General features: G+C 33.0%; 3 protein-coding genes across 4 annotated transcripts; 2 read left to right on the top strand and 1 right to left on the bottom strand.

Annotated features, from left to right (window-relative positions):
• Positions 1–1,057: 1,057 nt before the first annotated feature.
• On the top strand, positions 1,058–3,658 carry LOC145624638 (large ribosomal subunit protein uL10y-like). Its single transcript, XM_081677718.1, has 5 exons — positions 1,058–1,375; positions 1,501–1,569; positions 2,449–2,547; positions 2,642–3,034; positions 3,420–3,658. The coding sequence occupies exons 1-5, from the start codon at positions 1,106–1,108 to the stop codon at positions 3,564–3,566; spliced, it is 978 nt and encodes a 325-aa protein (XP_081533844.1). The 5' UTR covers positions 1,058–1,105; the 3' UTR covers positions 3,567–3,658.
• A 444-nt stretch (positions 3,659–4,102) lies between these two features.
• LOC145620742 (large ribosomal subunit protein uL10-like) lies at positions 4,103–7,912 on the top strand. Its single transcript, XM_081675454.1, has 5 exons — positions 4,103–4,460; positions 4,573–4,641; positions 6,651–6,749; positions 6,837–7,229; positions 7,492–7,912. Exons 1-5 carry the CDS (start codon positions 4,191–4,193, stop codon positions 7,636–7,638), a joined length of 978 nt encoding a protein of 325 aa, XP_081531580.1. The 5' UTR covers positions 4,103–4,190; the 3' UTR covers positions 7,639–7,912.
• Positions 7,913–8,903: 991 nt separating this feature from the next.
• LOC145620725 (cell division control protein 6 homolog B-like) lies at positions 8,904–15,102 on the bottom strand. Of its 2 annotated transcripts, none has more exons than XM_081675438.1 (17): positions 14,838–15,102; positions 14,662–14,764; positions 13,914–14,134; positions 13,206–13,280; positions 13,021–13,127; positions 12,831–12,937; positions 12,664–12,723; positions 12,125–12,198; positions 11,954–12,004; positions 11,610–11,659; positions 10,872–11,001; positions 10,663–10,752; positions 10,060–10,122; positions 9,881–9,976; positions 9,713–9,796; positions 9,521–9,626; positions 8,904–9,242 (listed from the first exon to the last, which is right to left on the bottom strand). In XM_081675438.1, the coding sequence occupies exons 1-16, from the start codon at positions 15,015–15,017 to the stop codon at positions 9,594–9,596; spliced, it is 1,524 nt and encodes a 507-aa protein (XP_081531564.1). In that variant the 5' UTR covers positions 15,018–15,102; the 3' UTR covers positions 8,904–9,242; positions 9,521–9,593. The 2 variants fall into 2 exon arrangements, with proteins under 2 accessions (XP_081531564.1, XP_081531571.1); XM_081675445.1 differs by having other exon boundaries at positions 8,982–9,242; positions 14,850–15,102.
• Positions 15,103–15,916: the final 814 nt, after the last annotated feature.

Genomic DNA, 15,916 nt, shown 5'->3' with positions numbered 1-15,916 from the left:
TGATTAACAACAATGCCACATTAGTTTGACCAAATTATTATTAATATTACTAATCACTAACATTATAAAGTGATTATGAAGTAAAGTTGAAAAAAAATTGTTTGTCGGATGGGCCGATGGGGTAACCGTTATTTTTAAAATGATACCTAATAATCATAACCGATAACAAATTATCGGAACGGATACCCAAACTGTTATGATTATCGGATCAGGTACTGTAATTTTCGAAACGATTACAGATTGGATTTTCGATTTTTTCGGGTAGTTTTGCCCAGCACTAACATTATACAGTAGTGTGTAAGTGGGTGGAAAAAAAGGACCATGTAAATAACCTCGGTCCAAGTACCCTTAACCGAGTAAATAACCTCGGTCACAGTACCCCCAAACCGACCGATTAACCCCTAAACGACCAATTACCCTGATCGATTTAGTAACTATTGACCAAGTGAGAAATTTTTATAACATTAACAAAGTAACCCCATAATGGTTGACCACACGGTGTGTCCCCAACCATATATTAAAGTGTGTGATATTCATTTATTTTTGTAATCCATATCTAATAATAGAAGTTGAATCTACCTATTGCTCTTTTCGTTTCAAAATTATAGTTTATATTTTTTTTACACTAATATTAAAATACATCGAGTAAGTATATAAGTAGTATAATCATCCTTTCAAAAAGCTCTTACTTGTAGCAAATTGAATTGGATGCAAAAATGTCCTAAAAAAAAAATTGGATGCAAAATAAATAGAGGCCTAACAAAAAAATTCCTCATCACTAATCACTATAACTGAATTATCATCCCAAAACCAAGTAAATAAAAAATCAAACAAACATTAATTAATTCCAAAAATAACTTAACCCTCACAAAAATTTTCACCCATTTAAAAAATGACAACGTTTTACTTCCATTAAATCACAACCGTCCACCTCACCACAAATCCACAAAACCCTACTTATAAAAATCCACCACTCAGATTTCACCTCTTTTTCATTCCCAAACTTTGTTTTTTTTTTTACCATTTTCTCTCCTCCATTTTTTATTTACCACTCTTCTTCAACAGTTGATCATCATCATCTTCTCATTCATCATCATCATCAAAAATGGCGGTTGGTAAGAAGCTTACAAAATCAAAGATGGAGAAGAAGGAAATTTACAGTGCAAAGCTCAAGAGATTGATCGATGAATACTCTAAAATTCTTATTGTTTTTGCTGACAATGTGGGTTCGAATCAACTCCAGCAAATTCGTCAAGGTTTAAGGGGTGATTCCGTCATTTTGATGGGTAAAAATACTTTGATGAAACGTGCTCTTAAATCTTACATTCAAGAAACTGGTAATGATACCATTCAACCTCTTATTGGCCTTCTCCAGGTATTTTATTTTATCTTTTTTTTAAATGTAAAATTTCAAATTTGAAGTATTTATGATTATTTTGAATGTTATGTTAATGGGTTGTGATTATTTGTTATCTGGGTTTTTTTTGTTTGATTTTTCAGGGGAATGTTGGTTTGATCTTTACTAAGGGTGATTTGAAGGAAGTTCGTGAGGAACTTGGCAAATACAAGGTATACTTAAATTTTTGTTAGGGTTTTACGTGTTGTTTGAAGCAATTATTTCATATTATCTTTGATTTTTTGGAATATTTTCTGCTTATTTATAGTGTGATAATGGCTATTATGGGGTTGACTATACCGTTGTTTGTTAATCAAATTTGAAATGAGATATTTAATTTTATTTATGTTTGGTATTCTTATTGTTAGGATGAATGACTGTACTACGTATATGTTATTGTGAATTTGTGAATGCTAGGTTTATGAATGCGTAATTTAGATTTTGTTGTGTTTAACAATCTATCTTGAATTAATCACTTCACTAATTAGTACAAGTATGAATGATTTACGTTGTTGCATTTGTAAAACATGATAATTTTATTTATTGTAAACTGGCTGGTTTAAGTAAATTGTAAACGACAGAATTCAACTAAGAAGTTATATAAAAAAAAAAGAGTATATGAAATCATTTTTATTTTTGAATTACAAATAATTGGAAGAAGGTTATGACTAGCCCTTTTTCTTCTAGATTGAGCTATTGAGTGTATAAATTTTATACTGAATTGGTTGCTAGATACAGTGACATCTCTTGCCCTTTGTGAAATTGTGACATTTTACACACTGTGTGTTACTCCGTAAATAGTTAAGGATAAACAAAATAACTTTCTTTTTCTATCTAATTTAAAGTTAGCCATATGATTTCACTACATTTCTGTTTTTTTTTTTTTTTGTTACAAGTTAGATCAATTTAATTGATCAATGGTTAATTTAAGCATAAAAACATATAATTCTTGCAAGGAAAATAACAATGTCTCAATTTTTCGAGCTATAAAGATGGAAGATAACTTTTTCATGCATGTATATGATCTAAATGTTAACGACTTTTGTTTGTAGGTTGGTGCACCAGCTCGTGTTAACCTCGTTGCTCCTGTTGATGTCATCATTCCACCTGGAAACACCGGGCTTGATCCATCCCAAACCTCCTTTTTCCAGGTCAATTTGTTCATCTTCAAGTTCAACTGATTTTGAAGTTTTCCAATTTAAGTATTCTTATTAACCTTGGACTTTGTTTTTTTGGGTTGAATAGATTCTGAACATCCCAACCAAAATTAACAAGGGTACAGTCGAAATCATCACTCCAGTGGAGATCATCAAGAAGGGTGACAAAGTGGGTTCGTCTGAGGCTGCACTGCTTTCCAAGCTTGCAATCAAGCCCTTCTCTTATGGTCTTATAGTCACGAAGGTTTACGAGGATGGTTCGGTGTATGATCCAGAGGTGTTAGACTTGACTGAAGATGATCTCGCGGTTAGGTTTGCTTCAGGGCTTGCTAATGTCACTTCACTCGCCCTCAGTATCTCGTTTCCCACCCTCGCCGCTGCCCCGCACATGCTCATCAACGCCTACAAGAATGTGCTGGCTGTTGCTGTTGCCACTGATTACACTTTCCCACAAGCTGTGGAAGTGAAAGAATATCTCAAGGTTGGTTGCTTTGTTTTCCTATTTGGTAATTGGTATGCATATAAGTGCTTGATTAATTTGAAATGTATTCTCTGTATCTTGTTATTTCTGAGTAATTCCTAGTTGATCTCGGTATTAGAGTAATTGGTATGCATATTATGTGCTTGATTAACCTTGAAACGTATTCTTTGTTAGTTTGTATCTTGTTATTTCGAGGAACTCCTAGTTGATCTCGTGATTGAATTAAAACTTAAAAGTCAAATTTTATTTTTTTTTCCAAAATTACCCTTATCTTTATAGTAAAGGAAAACCCCAAAATACCCCTGGCATTGACATTAGGAGTTTGATCCATTGATGTGTTTATCATTGCTCATCTATGTTTCACTTACGTTTTCAATGTGTACAGGACCCAAGCAAGTTCGCTGCTGCAGTAGCTCCAGTGGCTTCTTCTACCGGAGGTGCTGCTTCAGCGGGCTCTCCAAAGGAGGAGGAGAAGAAGGAAGAAGCAGAGGAGTCCGATGATGACAACATGCTTAGCTTGTTCGATGATTAGGCTAGTTTCCTTACCACGCAGATATCATTAGCCAAGTATAATTTTCCTTAGGCGGCCTAGTTTCATGTTTTTGGGTGTTGAACAAAACTTCTATTTTCTTTTCTTCCTTTTTAGCCTGGCTATGTGTGCTCTAGACTTTAAAACTATTTCAAATCATGTATTACGAAGTACGGAGTAGTAAATTTATATTATCGGTAAAAACTTGATTTATCTATCAGGTAAATTATCCACCACTAATCGCGAACCAGGTAGATGTTTGGATTTTAGTAATATTTCTGGCTAAGCCAATGAAATGAGGCCGAATTTATAGAGTTGATAGTCTCACTCATTGGCCCAATCCAAAAGCTATATTGTTTTTTTATTACAGTTTTCAGCCCAAAAACTAAGTAAAAAAGTAATTTAATTTAAATTAATGATGAAAAGTGTACAACATTAATACACCTGATCACAAATCTCCACGTTATTCCCATAAAATCACAACCGTCCACCTTTACATAAACCTATAAACCCTACTTATATAATCAACCATTCATTCATTCATCATCAATCATCTCCTACATTTTCAACGTTTTCTCTTTATTACTACTCTGTTCTTGTTATCTTGATCATCTTCATCTTTGAAAAATGGCAGTCCTAAAAAAAGCTGCAAAATCAAAGATGGAGAAGAAAGAAAGGTACAGTGATAAGCTCAAAAAATTGATCGATGAATACTCTAAGATACTAGTTGTTTTAGCCGATAACGTCGGCTCGAATCAACTCCAGCAAATCCGTCAAGGTTTAAGAGGTGATTCAGTCATTTTGATGGGTAAAAACACCTTGATGAAACGTGCACTTAAGTCTTATGTCCAAGAAACTGGTAACGAAACTATCAGACCACTTATGGACCTCCTTGCGGTAATTTTTTTTTTTACCATTTTGTTGTGATTTTTATCAAAATATAGTCATTATAAATATTATGAACATGAGTAGTAATTAATTTTGTGGATTTTTTTGGTTTGATTTTCAGGGGAATGTGGGTTTGATCTTTACTAAAGGTGATTTGAAGGAAGTACGTGAGGAACTTAGCAAATACAGGGTAATATATTTTTGTTATGATTATACAAAAAATGGTTTTTTTTTTTTTTTTTTTTTTTTTTTTTTTTTTTTTTTTTTTTGACAATGTACAAAAAATGTTGTTACACTATAAATCTAGTGTGAAAGTTTGCAGGGAAGTTTTTGGAAATTATAAGTTCCGTACATAACAAGTTAGCATAATATAGCATGGTATTTCCTTGATTAGTTTAGTTTTAATTTCATAGGTTAAAAATTATGTAGATCAACTAAATTATTAACAATCTGTAGGAGATTTACTAGACATTCTGTTAGCTTTATCTGTTTAATTTTTATTTACTCTGGTTGTATTCTAGTGTGAAATCTTAAATTTCTTATCAAAGTATTGATCTATTATCAATTATGCGTTGAATGAAAAAAAATGATCTAATGCCTCAAATAGGTTATGAAGTTATAATTTAGCAACATTAAATTATTAAGCTTCCCTCAATAAAAATGACTATATAAATATTTCAAAAAATAAATAAATAATGTGATGTGAAATATGATAGAATAAACATCGATTATGAAAAAGGGTATGTTTATAAAATTAAATCACACTCTTAATTACATATTAATACTTGTGCATTGATTTATATTAGATAGATCTGAAGACGCTTTGACATACTTTGTAACTTTAAAAATTATCTTTTAAGTTTATGCGTTTAACTTAGGTGTTACAAGAAGAGTGGAGTATCGTATTCCTCTTACTTTGCTTTAGCTTTTTTGTGTAACTTGGTGGTGGTCCTTTTGTGGAGTTAGCTACAATATAGCAAGTTTTAATTGGTTATTAAAAAAAAAAAAGTGATTAGCTAATTAATAATCATGTTTATACAAGTATACCATGCTAGTTGTATCTTAATTAAAATTTTAACTAGCCTTCTGGCCCGTGCAATGCACGGCTTGTTCATAGAAAATTGCATTGAGAGATGAGTGAGAAAATACCAATAAATAATTATGAGTGTAATATGTAACTGAAAACATAATTAAAGAAATAAAAATTTTGGGACTTTAATTTTAAATGAGACTTAATAGAAAGAAGATGGAGGGACTAAAATCAAAGAGAGAAAATAAAAAGGTTGAATTAAAGAGGGGAGATGAAGATTAAGTGTTTAATGAAAGAGTTAAGAAGAATTGTATAATTAAAAATAAAAAATATAAAACGACATGTGGCACATTGAGTTGAAGAAGATGATAGGGAAGTGTAATAGAATAATGACATATGTCGTTTTTGGTTTGCTTTTTTAAATACAAAGTATAGATACGGAGTAGTTAACAAGTTATATCCTTGAACTACAATTTGTAGTTGTTTCTTGATGATTTGTCGTGCTCAATGAACGTTAAACCCGTGGCTTCATAATTGCAAACGTCATATTTTCATTGACGTGTGTAATTCATATGGTTTGATAAAGTTGTGGCCAATGTCCAAAATCTAACTAGAACATTCTCTATACTATTGTCCAAATTTTTTTTATTTTTTTTTGTAAAAAAATGTGCTAACGTTGCTACTATTTACCTGTAATAATACCTAAATGTTGTCTAAAGTTCTCTACTTTCATTATGAAGTGTCTACACTTTCTCATGAGCTTTATGATAAAGGGTACTCTTAAATTTGTGCATGTGTTAATATATTATAAATTGCTAATTGTTTACCACATAAAGCTAAACTTCATTATAATTTTGTCCTTTTATTTATTATAATCTAACTAATTAAAATGGTCAAATAGTTTAGATTGAGCTATTTTATCTTTGTTAAATCTACATTTTACTTTCGTTATGTAACTAAAAATTGGTCAATTACCTAATGATTTAGGCCAGTGTTAAGACTAGAATTCAAATCTCGTTTAACATTATTTGTCATTAACTCTAAACAAAATTTGTATCACTCTTTAAGCTACGTGTAGTTTTCACTATAATATGATCTAAGTAATTTATTGTGAACTAACTGTTGATGGTTCTTCATCTATGACCTTACGTTAATGGCTTTGGTTCTAGGTCGGAGCTCCAGCTCGAGTCGGCCTCATTGCTCCGGTTGATGTTGTCATTCCACCCGGAAACACTGGACTTGATCCCTCTCAAACCTCCTTTTTTCAGGTCATTTTAACCCCCTTGATGTTCATTTGATTTTTATTCAAGTTCATCATCATAAAAATCTTAGACAACTTTGTTTATGTTTGTTAGATTCTCAACATCCCAACCAAAATTAACAAGGGAACAGTCGAAATCATCACCCCAGTAGAGATCATTAAGAAGGGTGACAAAGTGGGTTCTTCAGAAGCAATGCTACTAGCTAAGCTTGCTGTCAAACCCTTTTCCTATGGTCTTGTTGTCGAAAAGGTTTTCGAGGATGGTTCAGTCTATGATCCTCAAGTATTAGACTTGACTGAAGATGATCTCGCTGAGAAGTTTGCTTCTGGCCTTGCTAATGTCACTGCTCTCGCGCTTAGCATCTCTTTTCCTACACTTGCAGCTGCTCCTCACATGTTCATCAATGGTTACAAGAATGTGTTGGCTGTTGCTGTTGCCACTGATTACACTTTCCCACAAGCTGAAGAAGTCAAAGAATTCCTTAAGGTTAGTTGCCTTGTTTTTTCCTTTCTTATAAGTATGCTTGATGATTAATAAATTTGAGGAACTCCTAATTGATCCCGAGATTGGAGTAAAACTTAAATTTGAAATATCTTATTTTATTTTATTTTTTATTCCAAAACTACCCATATATTTAGTTAAGGAAATCCCCGAAATGCCCTAGAATTGGCCTTAAGATTTTGTTCTGTTACAATGTTTATTGCTTGTTTATGTTTCACTTACATTTTTGAGTATGTAATGTGTGCAGGATCCAAGCAAGTTTATTGCTGCAGTAGCTCCAGTGGCTTCAGCTACTGGCGGTGATGCTTCAGGCGGTGCTTTTAAGGAGGAAGAGAAGAAGGAAGAGGATTCGGAATCAGATGAAGATAACATGCTTAGCTTGTTCGACGATTAGGGTACCACGCGGATAATGAAATATTAGATGGTTGCATCTTTTGTGTGTTGAGCATAGCTACGGTTGTTATTCATGTTTTAGTCAGCTTATGCTAAAGACATTGCTTTAACCATTCACAATTTTTTGAACAATTGTGTTGTGGTTAGTCTATGAAAACAATTTGGTAGTAGTTAGTTTAATATTGAGCTGGCCATTTATGTTATATTTATCATACTTATGTATGCTCCAATTTAACATTGTGTTGTATTATGTTTATGAATTTTGTGCCTGTTAATCTGCTATTGTTTTGTAATTTTTAAATCAAAAATTGTGGTAGACTGGTAGTCATTGCTGTTTACTAATAGTGTAAGTCGATAATTTGATATAACTCTACGTTTCAAGTTACATGCTCACAACTAATTATTCGGCTTATTCCTGTCGAAAAAGAAAAAAAAATGATTAGAATTAGTTTTAGGCTATATGAGCAAATTATCAATGTCATTTGTAGACAATGTATTTTAACCTTAGTAGAACTCTTGCAAATTTACTACGAGTATAACATAATGTCAGTTATTCAATCAAAATTAAGAGTTCATAGTTATGCAATTATAATTTTTATTTTTATTTTTATTTTTATTAAAAAAAAAAAAAAAAAAAGTTTCATGTTGGCTGTCCTAATCAATTTTCAACTTAAAAATGAAAATAAATAACATCTTAATAAGCAATTATTAATGTCTTAATAAAAGTATATATGGTTATTTTTATTTGTCAAAGGCGACAGACAGGTAGAAAATTCTTTCCCTGCTAGCAGGTTAGTTGATGGACACAAATGTTAAGAGTGTTAGACTATGAATGATTGTCTGGGTTCGAGGATAACTATGGATAATGCAGGGGAGACGAGGCATAATTCACTGTCACAAATGCAAGTATCAAATTGGCTTCTCTGAAGCTAAAAACTCTAGGGGCTGCCTCTGCAGAGCTCATTGCAATAAGGGTGGTTTCAATCACGGCATGTAAAAGAAACATATAATTCCTCAAATCGAAAATTGATGCCCAAGCTTTAAAATACACGTTCGAAAGTACTTCAGGCTATATAAATCAATAACTGGCTGTAATCCAGTATCTACAACTGAACATCACCATAATATGGCATTTTGCACATTGCTGTTCATGAATAACTCAGATATTTCATATTCAGATGAAATGTTTTGTTAACTAGATTACTAGCGTATCATGAGACTGATACTGCAATGAGTAACAATATTTGTTCAACATGATACTCAACATTCCAAAACCAAAAAATTTAGTAAGCTGTATTCAAGAACATACATAGAAATCTGCACAGTGAATTATTTTGGTGCATCTGCAGTCCCAATAGTTACTGATGTTCAAATTTATTGACATAATTAAATAAATAAATTGTTCTACATGTGATATAGTTTAGTATGTAATATCGCTATGTTGTATAATTAGTTTCCAATGCATCTGCACCTAAGATGATCCTTTCTGCTGGGGCCTGCTATTAAGCCGCCGAATGATCTATCAAAGCTGACTGTATGATCTATAAATGGTGAATTCCGCAACCTGTGAAGCTCGTGGTCTAAGATCTTGCTTAGATCTGAAAACTGCATTGAAGTTGAACAAAACGAAGTTTTAGTGTATGTGAGTCAACAATGTCTCAAATTTAGGTGTTTGATTTATTAGGCATCACTTTCTGAATAGATTATGATTTATGATCACATCAACTATAGACTCACTAAGTCAATGTGCTTAATGTAATAGCCTGTCATGTTATTAGAACTTACTTTTAGACAAGAAGTTATCCTATAAGATAATGTATAGTTCTTCCACTTTGTACAGCTAAATGTAGTAAAACCTATAAAATTAAGTGGTTAAATATTACCTTCAAAATGTTGAGGACCTTCAGCTGTGTTAGATCCTTCGCCTATGTAGGACATTGACAGAATTTGATTTAATTATTGGAGACAGTTGCGGAATAAACGAACTCCCTGTACCATTCAGAGTAGGCAGGATGAGCATTTAATACAGATAGTGATAATTTGACAAATAAACTTTCTAACTTTTTATAACAGACCTGCAGTGCAAAGGTAATATCTGATGCATCGACTTTCAAGGATAGTTTTTCTCCTTTCTGAGACCGAACAAGCTTCAACAGTCCCTGCAGAACCAAGAGCTTCGAAGTATTAATATCAATTATCTGAAAGAGCTAAATAGCTAAGTTGGACATTGGAAGATAAATTACCTGGTCATTCAATGCTTTGCACATACTTGACAGCTCCATGATCCCTACAGACCTCAGTTTAGCAGATTTGCATATGGAATCATATGATTTATTCAGCTGTATAGAAAAAGCATTTCAATGTGAGCCAACAAATCTGGCTCGAAACAACATTAATGGCACTGAATCAAAAAGAGACATACCTCTCCAACAATAGACTCTTTTTTCCCCTCACGGAAAAGCTTTACTGCCGAGCAAAGAATGATCTATTGCCACAACAAATGTAAGAATAAGTTTAATCTTGCAAGCATTGGATAACTGAAGTTAAAGCACAAGAATGATTTAAATGGAGTATTATAGCTAATTCATTTTACATCCCCTAGGTAAGCCATTCTATTTTGCAGCTACCAACTTTACACTAGTCACAGACTCACAGTGGTCCAACACTCCCAACTCAAGCACCTTACATCAGCTGATCAGCTGGAGGCTTTTTTCTACAGTGTTATCAAGTAGTCCGTGATAAGCACTTTAATGGCCTCTCCAAGTGCTTTCTCAAACAAAAAAATGCTATTCAACATCCAAATGCCAAAGTTGACAGATACGGATTCCAACAAGACAACTTAAATTTGAAGATATCACCAACATAACATGCAAAAAATTTATATACTGACAATTTCACTTAGAAAACTAAGAGACATAAATTAACATAAACAACATTAGGCTGAATAGATCCCTTTATTAGCAAAACATGTTGATGGGATTGCAAAAGGAAATACAGAGAAGCAAAGAGCAAATCAAAGACATACCTGTTGATGTTGAGGAAGAGACTGTATGGTCTCCACTACAGGGGATCTATAGGTCTTTGACAAAGCAACTGCCATATGATGTATTTGTACCTGTAATGAAAAATAAAGTCAAAGGTTATAGACATGTCAAGGTGGTAGTAAAAGAGGAAGATGCTATCAGGAGTTTTATTATTGGGCAAAGTAAGGTAGAAGAAAGCTTGAAGACTTACAATGTCGATCTCCCGGAGGACAGGGGTAGCTGGAACATTTTCTTGGTCAGAAGATCCATTCTCACTAGACAAATCATCAAGATTACTTGCATTCTCCTTTATCTCTGATTCTAGAATTTCAATTGCACATCTGGAAAAGAGGTTTGAGATGAATATTCAAATTTTAACAGACCAAATATAAGGATCAAACCTTATGAAATCACATAGCATGGATAATATTTGATCACTTTGCCAATTTAGCAGCTAGAAAGCACAAGCTGCCAAATCTGAATCATAAAAGAACCAATCAACCTATATGTACAGGTTTCAGACCCTTTTGTCAGCTATGCTACCCAGATTTACCCAATCCACTAGTGGTAATATAACATCATGCAAAGGACTAAGTCTGAACTACTGTAGGTAGAAATTTGCATTGTATGCCACTATATGTTTTTATGCATCAACTGAAGACTGCATGACTATCTATTTTTCAATTATTATCTTTAGAAGACAACTGTCTATCTATATTCTACTATTACAAATTGAGGCAGTGCTTTTATGTAAGAAATGGAAGCCTAGCAATTGGTGTTAACATATACAACTTATTTTTTGACATTTGAAACTATGCGTACATTTGCCCTAGATTGCAATCTTTTATCCTGAACCCGAATACCAAATTAAAAAGATATTAAGAATATATTGTGCGAGTAACATACTAGAATTCACCAGGAGCAATAAACAACATTGAAAAGCACAAACCTGCAAACACTTAAAGCTTTCCTCATGTCTCCTGATGCAGCTGCAACTTTCTGCATCAAAGCATTGCAAATGTCAGATGTTTAAATTCGACATTATTTTTCAACAGACACTAAACTCTGATACCATATTATATTGGAAGATGCTTTTAGTATAGAATCATAGTAGAGACAGTAATCAAACTTCCATATGAAGGATAAACCAAATTATCTAAAACATAAATAAATGTTTTTTGGCCCATATTTAACACCTCTAAATGTGCCTTGTACAAAATATTTACAAGCTTCCTGTGTTTATTGACTGATTTGAAATAATATCATAATCCAAGAAGATATAAAAAGACTCACCCTTGCACAAAGTTCCAATGTTTGTGGCTGGAAGACCGTGTAAGGAAGTGCCTGCTCAAGAAAAGGAAATTCCATGTAAGGAAGTCATCCTAATTGTTTTTTTTTTAAAACAGTTCTACCTCTAGCATGTTCATTTCATGCATGCTAATCACTAATGAGTAATGAACTAACCACAAGCCGCTCCTGAAGAATCTTTTGTATTTGATCCTTTGAGTAAGCCCGGAATGTCAAAACAGAAGGTTTACCTGGCATCAGTGATCAGTATTAGTAATTGGCATGAAAGATTGGGAGTCATCCCCTCTTCTTGCACAGTCATTTAACAAGCTTGTAATGGAAAAATGCCAAAAGGTCAAAAACAATTGGCTAGAGTATAATTTGCCAAAGTATTTAATCATTAATGTCCCACAAGTTAACCATTTTATTACTTCTTTTGAGATCGAGTACAACAGATTCTCAACATTCAAGGAAGAGAAGAAAAAGGTAAGTTGTTTTTACAACTGAAACACTGATTACTAAACCAATTCTAATTCAGCAGGATGGTCATTACAGCACTGAATAAGTTATGATAAGCTTGCTGCGTATTGAAGCTTCAGCACATAACCATAAATAATTCGAATATGGCACATGGTTCAAGAATGATTTCACATCAAGCTCAGATAAAGTGAACACATTCTAAGCAAGTAAATGCAATAGAAACAATAAGAACTTACAGTTCAGTGATTGCAGTCGAGGAAGAAATCGGTCTGCTAGATCTATTGCATTGGCAATGCCTGAAAGGAGTTCAATTAGATGAGAACCATTACAGAATCCAGTGCTCAAAAATCAAGACAAGATCTTTGCTACTAGGGAAAATAGATAGATTTCTTTTCAGCAGTACCTATTAATATACATCTAGAGAATGGCAGTGTAGTAAGCATAAAAAGTTCGTGAAGTACTTCACGATCCTTAGTAATTAGATAATCCAGCTCATCAATAATTAACAACCTGATGCATTGGAAAACTATGAATTAGTTATATGACCACAAAACTGAAAGGCTCATGTATAACATTTCAGAGAGGCTTCTTACATCATTTTGTTGCCAAGATTTCCATCTTGGGCATAATGGTTTTGTATGTGCTTTAGAGCAGTAGTTGAGCCACTAATCTTCCTCTTCGGTTGAATATTTTGAAGTATCTTCAAAAGCAGATGACAATTGAATAATGTGTACAGGAAAAAATTTAAGAAAACTATCCTCACTTATGATATATATACCTTGGTAAAGATATCAGAAGACTTTGATAGAGAAGTACAATTCATAAATAAGACATCTGGTTGCTCAATATCTGCCTGCACAATTAGATGATTTTCAAAAATGAGCATTAGGTGGAAATAGTAAATGCACTTGACACATTGAAAAGGACAATCATCTATATCAAGAGCCCTAGAAAAGACCAAGATTACACAGAATAAATCAAGTTGTACCTAAAACTTTAGCAAAGCGATGTTTTGCTGAATCCAAGTACATATAATCGGATGCTTAGTATCCACTTGCAACTTGCATTGTAGTTAAATATTAATAATTACTTAGAATTAGCATGAAACATAAAGGAAAGAGGAAACAATCATGAAATTGAACCTATAAAATATTACAAATTGAGCTTAGCATAGCTTCATCAGTCCTCCACCTAAAAACCCTCATTAGCACCTTAAACTTCAAAAGATGATAACAAATTTCCTTTCAAGAATTATATTTCATCCAACTTTGGAGAATGGAGTGCTACTGTGAATTCTGAGCAAAGAAGAAACAGGAACATAACATTCATCCAAATTAATCACTAATGTGAAACATCATAAACACAATCAAGTTGATCAAATTGTTTCTTAAATTGCCATCGTTATAAATCATCAACATTCATTAGCAAAACCAACTGATCAAATAGGTACACCAAATATGTTACTTGAACTATAAATGTAGCTCACCTCGCTTGACCAGCTAAGCAAAGAGTGCTTAACCTTATCCATAACCATAGTCTTTCCTGTCCCAGGGCATCCACATATATATAAACTCCCTGCTTTTTTACTCTCCACACTGGTCTTACAAAATTCTAGAACCTTCCTTGATTCATCTTCTCTACACACCACACTTGACGGTGAGGTCGACACATGCAATGCCTCTTTCACAACACTCATTTGCTCAGAATCTATTCATTAATCCATATAATTCAACAAATTAGCACTTTCACGAGAATTCTATAATGAACCATAATCAAAAAATTGTTAAGTATAAAAATAACCTACATTTTTGAACAGCTAATACTAAACTTATATCTAATCTAACAGCTTACATTGCACCAGAAATAATCCACAATTAACTTTAACACAATTCAATTCAATTAATCCATATAAATCATCAACATAAGCTCTTTCCATCCAACATAACTCCAAAAATTCAAGTAATTCTGAATCATCAACAAATATCAACTATAAGCTTTATGAAAATAACCTAAATTTTGAACAGCTAACACTAAACATATATCTAATCTAAGAAATGAAGTTGCACCGAAGTTAATCCACAATTAACATCATTCAATTCAATAGTTAAAATTTAAGATTAGCTAATATACAAGCCATAGATCAATCTAATTGATGTTCTACAAAAATTAAAGTAATTGTTAAGCAAATGCTACTGAATTTTGAAAATTAACGAAATTAGGAGATAAAAATGAACCTCTTGGATTCCATTTAGGTTTAGCAAACAAATTATCAGACGACTTCTTCAACGGAGATCGGCTCGAGGTATCAAGCTTTTCGCTAAATTCCTTCTCAATTCCCTGCACCAAAAATCAATTTCAAAATTCAAATCCAAAAAACAAAAAAGTAAAGTAGAAAATCGAGTTGACGAACCCTAAAACTGACATTTGAAGGAGATTTCGGACTACTGTTTTTACAACGACGAGGAGATTTCCACTTCGGCGGAGGTGTCGCCGGAATATCATCATCCGGCGTAGAGTTTGACCTGAGCCGTCTCTTCGGCGGCGTTGCACCGGGAAATGCTGACGTGGCGCGATCGGCGATCGTCGGCATTGTTAGGGAGATTGAAGAAGAGAGAAGTTGGTTTGAGGTTAGAGAGAGAAAGGGAGGAAGTGAAGTATGGTGAAGAGAGAGAAAGTAGAAGAAATGGATCTGAAGAGAAAGAGGAAGAAGAGTATAAAAATGGTGAAAAGAGAGATAAAGAGTTCGCGGGAAATTGAAAATGGCGGAGAAGGTGGGAGACTGTTTTGGCGCCAATTACAGAATTGAGTGGGTTTTTTGGGCGCTTCTTCAAATTTTGATTTTTCCTGGATTGTCTCCACATTGCTTGCTGTCTCCCTTTGGTCATGTTGCCTCGTTTCTATTATCATGTTTGCTAATATATAAATTCAACTACCGTAGATATTTATTTAATTAATAAACAAAAATTATACTTCATATCATATAAGTAGGTGATACGTATTTTTTTGTTTTTTTAGACAAAGTGATAATCGTATTTTATTAGGAAAAATTGAATGTAATTATCCCACGTAATTTTTTTTTAATTTATAATTCACAAGTTAGACAAAGTAATTATTTGTATTTGTTAATATTGTCCAATAATCAAATTATAGTATGTCGACTAATTTAAAATGAAAAATTACTCCTTATATGGATGAAAGTGTATAAAAAAAATTTAAAATATTGATTGGGCGTGGGGTTTACTCAATAATTAGGGTTGGAGCTTCAATGTGTTTATGGGCTTCTAACCCAAATTTTCAAAACACAGAAAGGGAAGACAAACTTTTAAATAAAACGAATGTTCAGTAAATTACTGAACATCCGTTATAAAGTGACAATAAAATGTGCAAAAGTTACCCTGACATATATAAAAGTTATTTATGCTTCATTGATAAATTTGACAAAAGTGACACTAAATTTGACAAAAGTGACGCTAAATCTGACAAAAGTGT

The sequence above is a fragment of the Chenopodium album genome, chromosome 3, assembly GCF_948465745.1.
Source record: "Chenopodium album chromosome 3, dcCheAlbu1.1, whole genome shotgun sequence".
Lineage (NCBI taxonomy): Eukaryota > Viridiplantae > Streptophyta > Magnoliopsida > Caryophyllales > Amaranthaceae > Chenopodium > Chenopodium album.
Note: the sequence above shows the minus strand (reverse complement) of the source record. Positions and strands in the feature narration are given on the sequence as shown.